The 10,723-nt window shown below is 43.0% G+C and overlaps 1 protein-coding gene across 1 annotated transcript in view; it reads left to right on the top strand.

Annotated features, from left to right (window-relative positions):
- The first annotated feature begins 325 nt into the window (after positions 1-325).
- MAL2 (mal, T cell differentiation protein 2) overlaps positions 326-10,723 on the top strand; it is a 422,980-nt gene continuing 412,582 nt past the window's right edge. The window contains exon 1 of the mRNA XM_044066925.1: positions 326-812. Within this exon, the coding sequence (XP_043922860.1) occupies positions 669-812 (144 nt within the window). The 5' untranslated portion in view covers positions 326-668. The remainder of the gene's footprint in view (positions 813-10,723) is intronic.

Genomic DNA, 10,723 nt, shown 5'->3' with positions numbered 1-10,723 from the left:
AATATGTGTGGAGGGGACACAGTTAATATATTCTTAAAAACATGGAAGTGTAATCATAACCTGGTAGCCTTTATTTTACGCAAACATTGCTGCCATTTTCTTTGGACCGTGTTATGACATTAAATATTTACAATAATATTTACTGAGTGTGCCGTACAAGCGGTGGCCCAGTGACATTGGGACAGTCACAGAAAATCGAATTCCGCACCAGCTACCTCTCCTGGTTGACCATACTCTCCCAGCCCCATAAACCTCATTCTCTTACTACAGTTAGACGTTAACACGCCCTCACCTGTCAACAAAGATTGCTTGCCTTACTAAAATAAACACTTCTGAATAGTACGTGTTCGATGCTCACGAAGTATATTTGATAATCCGCCCCCAATAGGAATTACATCAAAATTTGGCTATTCGAGCTTGGGAACAGCCTCTCCCAACCACCTCACCCAATTTAAGACGTCTGCTTTTACGGTGACTTGTTTCAAATTCATAACGTTAACCTGAAAAACAGGTTTTAAGTCTGCGCTGTTAGCAGCTGTTTTATCAGGTTCCCAGGGATAGGTCAGTGCACTTGCTGTGGGATTCGCACCACGTGACCCCCCGCGCTCTGCTGTCTCCCAGGCAGGTTCTACTAACACACCTGCTAATAGGAAAGGCAACACAAAAACATGTCTGCAGCAACAGTACCACCAGGTAGCCAGGCTGACGCGGTTCCCAGCCCTTACGCTACGTTTCCTGCTGCAAGGATCACTTTACCGACGGGACCCGGTATCTTCAGGACATCATCTGGAGCTTTTATCGTAGTGGAACTGGTAAGCATTTGGCATGTAAACTTTCCAGTTGACGAACTTGAATCATTTCATTAATTTTTCTGGGTTGCAGTGATAGTGCCAAGGGGCGTATTATTTGGAAGTGGATGTCTTGCAGGTGGTTGATTCATGGCTTTCTAAGATGGTGTAGGGGCGGTCCATGGCATCTCGAAGATTTCTTGGTGTCACTTTAAATGTTTGTTGTGAATGCCCGATTCTTTTCTTTATAGCTAAGATTAGCAGCTGCTTGGTATAATAATGTAGACCTTCCCTCCTTTATGCTTGCAAGCGGTTTGTGGGAAACATCAACATTTAGAAATTCTTCACGTATACCCTTGCACAGGGTGTAAAAAAAAAAAAACGACACTGAAGGACACGAAGGATAGTTGACGATTTGTTAAAAAGATTTAGCCTGATCATACATTTAGAGCAAATGTGGTTGGCATTTCTGTATAGTGCCAACAATTTTTCTTAGGCATTTTTTTAACTGCTACCTCTTCTCCGTGGGAAGTAAGTAGTGGGCTGAAGGAAGGCGCGTCCTACAGCAGTTCTAGAAACTACAGCATCTTTTTGACATGCCAGCAGTCCAGGAATTGGGTAATATTTGGTTTGTTTTGCGTGCAGTGGTAGTTTTGCTAAGTTGCCTGTATTTAAAATAAATAGAGTAGTTCCCTTTAAAATGGAAAACAATGTGCTTTTTGTCAACTACTAGCTTCAGAATTCGGTAATTAGTCTATTGTGCCACCATGGGTTTTGTCGTAGACAAGTTGTACCACTCGCACTCTGTGTTTATTGCCTGTTTTTTCCAAGCAGTGTTGCGCCAACACCTGTTACGGCTCATCGGTATCACGTTATAAGGTAGCGCCTCTCTATCAGTAAATTACTAAACGTGAGATGATTGATGTTGTGGACATAACCAGGCAATAACTATTAACATACTATTTTGCATGGTAAACGGCTTTTAGCATTGCCTAGTTGGCACAGCATATTCCTTTTCCACTTATGTTTTTTTTTTTGAAGGGATGAGAGAAAATACAGTTGTGTACTCTTACCATAAATGTAGATGTTGGAGTGTGTTCGTTGTTGCAGTCATTACTGTAGGGTTCTTCCTGCTGGCAGCAGCCCTCGATAGGAGTCCCAAAGTCTGGGTCCGACGTCGGCTGAAGTCGCTCCTTCCCCGACGTCAGTGCACCAGGGGTATAAAGGCCTCAGCCGATGCCATTTTCCCCAGTTTTTCCTGCCCCAGATGTCAGGTGTCCAAAAAATAAAGGCCAAAAACTTAGTCAGAAGAATAAGCAAACATCAAACTAGAACATTCCCAAATTTCACCAGCAAAAATACCTCCGAGAAAGAGTAGTGCTAAGGAGACACAGACAGTACTAAAAAAAAACCAACAAAAGAGGGGATAGGAGGGAGGGTAACCCAGACTGCAACAGTGAACACACTCGAACATCTACATTTATGGTAAGAGTACACAACTGTACTATGTTCATCGTGGTTCACTGTTGCAGTCATTACTGTAGGGCTGAATCCCAAAGCTAGGAAAGGGTGGCTGGAGAAGGAACAGAAGGGGCGGCTACAAAACCCTGCAGGACTGCAGAGGCAAAGCCTGCCCTAGATTTAGAATAGAGAGGGAGGTTGTAGAGCTTAGAAAAAGTATGCATAGAACTCCAAGTTGCAGCTTCTAAGATTTCCTTGGTAGGAACTCCACTGAGAAAAGCTGCTGAAGTAGCAGTAGCTCTGGTAGAATGTGTTTCATCATGGCAAACCAGTTCCTGTTAATGTTAGGAGTAACAGAACTTGGTGCAGTGGGCAATCCACTTAGAAATAGTTTTAGTGATTGCTCTCCCCTGTGAAGTAGAAGCATAAGCTAATTGGTCAGATTTCCTGAAAATCTTGGTCCTGCCCAGGTAAAAATGAAGCTGCCTGTGTATATCTAAAGAATGCAAAATTCTCTCCTCTTCACTTTGAGGATTAGGATAAAAGGTAGGTAAATAGTCTGATTCAAGTCTACTTTAGAAACCACCTTAGGCATAAAGGTGGGGTTAGTCCTCAGGGACACCCTGTCCTGATGAAAAATAATAAAGGGTTCCACAGCCATGAGTGCTTGTAATTCCAAAACTCTTCTGGCAGAGGTTATAGCTAAAAGAAAAGCAGTTTTCCATGATAAGAACTTTAAATCTGTGAAAGCTGCAGGTTCAAAAGGAGACAAAGTTGAGATCCCAAGTGGGAACTGGTGCTCTTATAGGGGGGCCTTATATTCTTTGCCCCTCTGAGATATTGTTTAAGTAAAGGATGAGAAAAAATTGGGGGATCCGTATTGTAGTGTGCAGAAATAGCAGAGGCATGAATTTTGATAGATGAAAAAGATAGGCCCTTATGTAACATCTCTGTTAGGTATTGTAAAATCGGAGGAATGTTTGGACCTGCAGAATCAAAACCCTGGGCCTGATTCCAGGAGCAAAATCTTTTCTATTTACCTTCATAAGATTTCCTGGTGCTGGGCCTTCTAGCTTCAAGGATTACGTCCAGTACCTGTTTGGTAAGGGTAGAACTGTTTAAAGACCCTGGATCCGCCAGGCTGCTAGATTCAGAGTTTTGATATGGCTGTACAGGATCCGGCCATCTTGTTGAGACAGTAGATGTGGAATTTGTGGCAGAATCCAAGGTGGACCCTGAGCCAGGTTCATCAGGGTGGAATACCAGAATTGCCGAGGCCAGTTGGGAGCCAGTAAAATCATTTGCGTTCTGTCCTGTTTGATCTTCAGAAGTACCCGTGGTAGAAGAGGCAAAGGAGGAAAAGCATATACTGAGAGGCGTCTCCAATTGAGTGAAAGGGCATCCACTTTCCATGCTAGTTTGTGGTAGGTCCTTGTGCAGAATGTTTGAAGTTGATGGTTTTGGGGGGATGCAAAAAGATCTATGTCCGGGCACCCCCATGCCTCCGTTATCATCCTGAATATCCGAACATCCATTCATGTGGATCTGAAAGGTTTCTGCTTAGACTGTCTGCCAGAGTGTTGTCCTTTCCTGGTAGGAATTGAGCTTGAAAGTCTACCTTGCTGGCCAGTGCTGTGTTCCACAGAGTCATGGCCAAAACTGCACAGGGGGTAAGAATGAGAGCCTCCCTGCTTGTTTATGTACCACATCACCGTAGTGTTGTCCGTCTTTATCAGTAATTGCCCTAAGATCCTTGAAGGTTATTAGGGCATTCTGTACAGCTAGCGTCTCCTTCAAATTTATGTGCAGGTGCATTTGGTTCTCTGTCCAGGCACCCTGAAGACATCTCCCTTGCATGTGGGCTCCCCATGCATAGTCTGAAGCATCCGTCGTTATGACTTGCTTGGCTGGAGTGGGACAGAAAGGCTTCCCCTTGTTCTGGAGACAGGCCTCGGCCCACCAAAGAAACTCCTGCCGGAGACCAGGCAAAATTGTTATCACTGTTTCCAAACTGTGACAATGCTGAGACCATACACTCTTGAGGTACCACTGTATCTTCCTCGTATGCAGTCTTGCATATGGTATTAACAGAATGCAGGATGCCATGTAACCCAAAGCCTGCAGAATTTTTCTTGCAGTTAGCTGACTCATTGAAGCTAGGTTTTTGAAAGAAGAAGCCAGTTGCACTTTTTTGTCTGGTGTCAAGTAAGCCGTCTGGGTTGTAGTGCTCAGAAGAGCACCCAGGAAAGTAATCTGTTGTGTGGGCACCAGGTTTGATTTCTTTAGGTTCACTGTGAACCCTAGACACCGGAGAAGATGCTGCACAAATGTCAGATGCTGAAGTAAAGTCTCCTTGTTGTCCGCTTGAATGAGACAATCATCCAGGTAAGGGTATATTTGAATTCCCTTCTGTCTGCAAAATGCCATTACTGGTGCCAGGCACTTTGTAAAGACCCAGGGCGCAGTAGATAAGCCAAAGGGCTGCACAAAGAACTGGTAATGCTTCGAGCCTGCTTTGAATCTCCGGTACCGTCTGCACTCTTGCCTTATGGGAATATGCAGGTAAGCTTCTTTCAAGTCCAAAGTCACCATCCAAGCGTTCTTGTTCAGCATAGGCAGCAGCTGCTGCAGAGTGAGCATCTTGAATTTTGGAATTTCTAGGAAGGTGTTTAATATGGAAAGGTCCAGGATTGGTCTCCATGTGTTTTCCTTCCTGTGAACCAGGAAAAGTCTTAACCCTTGCCCCGTTTCTGAATTCGGTACCAATCCTATGGCCCCCATAGCCATGAGGGACTGAACTTGCTGTTGTGCCTCTGCCTATTGATGCTTTGGCAGATCTGGCCATCTGTTTGGTTTTGTTAAGGTATGGAAATGAAACTTGTAACCCCTTGAAACTATGTCCAGAACCCATTTGTCTTGGGTTATGCGGCTCCAATTGCGATAAAAAAGAGAGTTTTTTTCCTCCCAAAGGCGCATCCAGGAGGGGAGCCCCTGGAGCTAGTAAGGGAGAGTCATAATGACTGTTTTGATATAAGTTGTTTGATTTGTTTCTTAACACAATTGTTTTCAACAATTCCAATCAATTTATCAATTATTAATTAACCAATTGACAGTATATAAGATTAGATTAAGAGAGTTCATGCATACTTTAAGGAAGTGCATACTTTGTAAGCCAGTGATTTTGAAAGGCGCTAATGTGATGTGACTTTTTATCTCTACTTTGTTGCTGTTGTCGATAATTTTGGAGCCTGAATAAACCCTAGGAAACAACTAACTGAGTTCCTGAGTTGTCCGTACTTCAGAGTTATTTCCTGTAAGGTTGTGACCTATCTTCTCCTCCCTTGAGAGAGGGGATACTCCACTGCTTATTTCTGAAAGGGGGCTGTGCCTGTCCTCTACCTCTGAAACGCCTGTATCTGCCTCTCTGAGGTCTGTCCGAGCTCGGAAAGGACCAAGGTTTAGCTGGCCAGTTCCTGCTAAATCTAGGGGGTTGTACCTGTAGAAAATCTGTAACTGTCTGCATAGATTTGGCTTTGTCTTCCATTTTCTTTAATACCTCCTCAGCTTTGGCCCCAAACAAAACATTGTGCTGCAAAGGGGCATCTAAAAGTTTTGCCTTAACCTGATCCGGCAGACTTTGCTCCTTTAACCCAAGCATGCCTTCTAATAATTGCACCAGTTGCTGCAGCCCTGCAAGAAGCCTCCAAAGAATCAAAACCACAGTGCAGGGTATGTTTTACCCACCTGCTCAGTAGCATGTAATAAATCCTGTAACTCCTTATTTTCTGCATCACCAGAAACAGCAGACATCTTTTGTTTTAACACAGACAAAAGGTATTGCTGATATTTCAACAAATGAAATTGACAATTCAAAGCTCTAATAGACAATGTAGCAGAAGTGTAAACTTTTTTGCCCCATCTTTCCAAGGCTCTGCACTCTTGATCAGAGGGAGCAGGATTCTTAGCAGAGGCTGCTTTAACACCCCTAGGGCCCTGAGAGAGAGTTTCTGGATCAGCTGAAGGGTTCCTAAAAAGAAATTTGTGAGAATCTGGAACCTTATAATACCTATCCGGTTTGACAGGAGCAGGAGGAAAAGAATCAGGAGAGAGGGACGCCTCTGTAAAAACATCATCCACAATGTCCAATACAGGGGGAATAGCCAGGGGCCTATGCTGTGGGAGCAGAAGAAAATCCCTAAGCCTTTTCTTGGATTCAGAGTATTCCTGCCCTTCCCAGTGAAAATGCTCTCTCATGTCATGCAAAGTTTCCCCAAATGAATAATCCTCAGGAGGAGAGGCTGAAGGAAGGGATTCTTCAGCATCAGAATCCTCATAAGGAGGGAAGGAATAATCCTGCTCAAAGGAAGAAGCAGAAGAAATTGAAACTTGATCTGAGGAATCATAATCTGGCTGTAGTCTAGGTCTCTTGTCAGGAGGGGGGATGGGAACCCCTGATCATAGTTAACATGTCTTCAGCCATTTTAAGCATCTATCTTTGAGGTCTATGGCCCTGATCAGAAGGGGCCTGTGCTTACTTCTTTGTCTTTGCCGGAGCCTTAGTCTTTGTCTTTGACTGCAAAGCTGAAACCATCTTTACATGAAGCTGTGTAGGCCTGAAAACTCCCTCAGAATCGGTGCCTGCACAGCAGCTCCGGACCCATCTGAGGGAGCATTATCCGAAGGTCCATTCCCTGGAAATTCTGAAGGCCCCATCGGCTCCTCCTGGGAGTCGATACAGGCAACCGGTTCAAAAATGGCGGACGACAGGGGCTGCGAAAGCACCTCACTGACTACCGACGAACCGGCAACTGGCTCTGGTTGAATGTCGTTCGCTTTGGACCTCAGAGGCCTGTCTTGATCCTTGTGCCTCTTATACACTCTGGTAGCTGGGTAAGAATCCGACAACATATTGTAATTAAATCTTTTTCCAAAATAATGGAAGGCAAAATCGTACCTACGCTAATAGTGCGTTGGATAAATCTAGCACAAAACCTACAATTGGCTACGTCGTGGTCAGGGCCTAAGCAAGGTATACAGTAAGATTGAAAATCCTTATGAGGTATTTGCTTCCTACAAGAAATACAGTTATTAACTTTTTCTGACATCGGACTGGAGCAAGAAAAAGGTTTCCCCAACGGGGTACTTAGCTTAAAATAAGAAGTCTATGATACAAAAGTCACCAGGAGTCGGCCGACCGGCACTTGCCGTGTGGTGCCCGTAGCAAAGCAGTTCGCAAGAAAGGTTGGGGAAAATGGCGTCTGCTGAGGCATTTATACCCCTGGAGCACTGACGTCAGGAAAGGAGCGACTTCAGCCGATGTTGGACCCAGACTTTGGGACTCTGGCCGGTCGAGGGCTGCTGCCAGCTGGAAGAACCCTACAGTAATGACTGCAACAGTGAACCACGATGAACATCTGACCAAGAGTTCGAAGGATAGTCTAATAGAGAAGAAGTGTAATGATTAAGGCAAATGGAAAAACATGGTTTATTGTGTATGCAGTTAGCCTTTATGTTGTATGCAACATTCAGATTTTAGGGTTTTCAGAATATGTTTGCAAGCATTGATGAATTTGTGTACAACAATCATTTCATGAAACACAATGTGAAACACATCAGACCTGTCCTTACTGTAATGCCCTGCAGCATGCCCAAGTTTCCACGGGAGGTGACAGAGGTGTAGTTGACTTTATCTGACAAGTATTTGCTCTGCTTGCATCCCTACTTGATGCTATTTCCTCCTTTATTAAATCTGCCCATCAGACTAACATCTCCTCTTGCTAATCATATCTATATATTTCAGAGATTATTCAATTGCCAATCTAAAAATCCTGCCTAAGGACATATGGAAATTCAAAAGCACTCCCCCCTCTAATGACTAAGTGACCAATGCCACTGTATATACTTCTGACTTCTTCACCCACCTAAACCAATGTATTTAGAACTCCTTCCCTATTTGGCATAAGTATAATGGGGAATTCGAAACTGAGCTCCAATGGTAGAACTAATGAATAAAACAGTCAATAATTGGAGGTAAATATATTTGCTTCATACCAAACAGTGCTCAGCTCTCAGCATAAGATGTACCTAGGCACACCAGTGAAGAAATCGGGCACACTGTTAGGAAGTATAAGTCAGGATATGAGCTGATAGTAACTACATAGTCAAAGGTTAACCATAAAGCCATTTTTAGCTGCATGACAAGTATGAGCAGCAACACCCAAGACTGCACTGAGCTCCAGTCAGACAGTGCTACCTGTTCTCGCAGCCAGATCCAACATCCTAGCTGACAAATTCAGTTTCATTTTCAGCACAGCCACTGAATCCCACATTATCTCCTTTAAATCATTATATTTTTCTTCTACCAAAATCTTTCCAGACCAGCTCCTAGAAGCTCTATCCAGTAGCATCCAGTGCCAAAAACAGTAGCTCCACTTATACCACACCATCTCCTAGTCAGTACAAAGTACAACATTACTGAATCCCCTTAAACATTTACAGTCTTAGTCCCTCCACATGGTCTGTGCTTAACCTCTGAAGGATGGATGTCATGATGCTACTCCATTTGGGTGGGGTGGCATCAATCACAGACCTTGGTGACTATTACCCTAATAGTCTCACTGTCATCCTTTGGAAAATCATGTAACACATCTTATAGGTTTATAGGTAGGTACTAGGCTATCTGCCCGAAGGCATTTATAAGCCTAGCCAGAATGTGTTGGCTTTTGTCACCCCCTTAGATTAGTTCCCTGTGCCTCTGTCCAGCAGAGCCACTGAAGTGATCCCCAGGGTAAACTTTCTGTTTCCCATCCACTCGTCAAGATTTCTTTTGAAGAGTGTTAGTGAGGAGCTCTGCCTAATGTAGATTAGGATCTTGTTCCAAAGCATGGGAATCTGTGGGACAGGAATCTATCCCTCCAGCATGTCCTATTTATTGTTGTGATGAGGTTTAAATCCCTAGAGCATGTGGCTCGCGGGGATAAGGTTTTCTTTAGGTGGAGCATGTCCATCAATTCTGGGTTGGACATGGCCTTGTATGTCAGGCAGAGATCACCTCTGAGTAGGTAGTATGCAACCGAGTACAGCTGTAATTTCTCCAGTCGAACTGCATAGGTCAACTTCATAATGAATGCAGGTTGTGACATACAAATTCTCAACTTTTGGCTTTGTGAAAGGTAGATCCTATTTCCTTAATCTGGTAAATTTATTTGAAAGTGTAGCAATTGCCAATGATAAAAACAATTCACACTGCTTATTTGGGCCATATTAAAGCATGCAACACAGATCCTCATTTTAGATTTGTTGGTAGGCCACTGGTCTAAAGATAAACACTGGTGTTACCCAGTGGGGTACAAACTAGCTCTCCAATAATATGCATACATTAGGAGTTGGTGGTGCCTTATTATCTAAAAGACAAGTAACTACTGGTGTTCCTCAGGGCTCTGTCCTGGGACCCCTCATCCTACTTTCTCAACATGAAAACAGATGTCAAGGATCTCTCTCTAACCAAGTTTGTTCATGAATGTATATTGGATGCTATCCTTAACTCCCACATAGACACTTGTCCTCCAAGAGGGAGTTGCCAGAACCAACATTTGTTGTGACAACTGTTGCCTAAAGCTCAATGCCAAAAATTATCATGTAGCCTCTTTAGTAAGCAAGTCTACTCTGCCAATTACCATGTAAATATCCTCCCTTATCAATGACATAGTCATTGCAGATCAAGATACTTTCATTGACAATGAAATATCCCATGATCATGTATCAGTTATAGTTAGGCAGTCTCTTTTATCTTTACCTTGACCAGTTTAATTACCAAGGTTGTACCCCCCAGGCCCAAGGATGGCATAATCCACACCCCAGTTGCTCCTCTATCGTGCTACTCATGGAATAAGGTGTAATTTTTGAAATGCACTTCCTCAAGCACCTTGCGCATATAGAAAGATCATGATATGCTCTATCTAAAGAAAGAAGAAACTATAAAGTCCTTCTAACTATTTTTTTTTTCTTTAATACTGGCTTCTGTGTGTTGATCTCTAACTCGCATTCTGGGTTGTAAAAGATTCTCAGACGTCCTCCACTTCATAAAATATTGGTATTCCTAAAATCCCTTGCTTCAGAGACTTTAGACATCATTGCAACATAAACAAAGCCTCTTGCATGCACAGGTACGTCAGAAAGAATACCCTACCTATGGAAAAAATCTATTCTTGCATGTCAAATAATGTAAGATATCGGCCTCCTTCAGGTTATGACTTGATGACTGGATGGGTTAACACAAATTTACTCCTCGGTAAGCAGTATGGATGTCAATGAAAGGGTCCATTTTGCCCACTACATACTCTTGAGTTGCATGACTAGTCTTTGCATACTAATAACTTATAAATCATAAACAGCTTGTATTACTGTGTGTGATATATATATATATATATATATATATATATATATATATATATATATATATATATATATATACA

The sequence above is a fragment of the Protopterus annectens genome, chromosome 3.part1 (genome assembly GCF_019279795.1).
Source record: "Protopterus annectens isolate FY-2018-M chromosome 3.part1, PAN1.0, whole genome shotgun sequence".
Lineage (NCBI taxonomy): Eukaryota > Metazoa > Chordata > Ceratodontiformes > Protopteridae > Protopterus > Protopterus annectens.
This window is presented reverse-complemented; position numbering and strand designations above follow the sequence as displayed.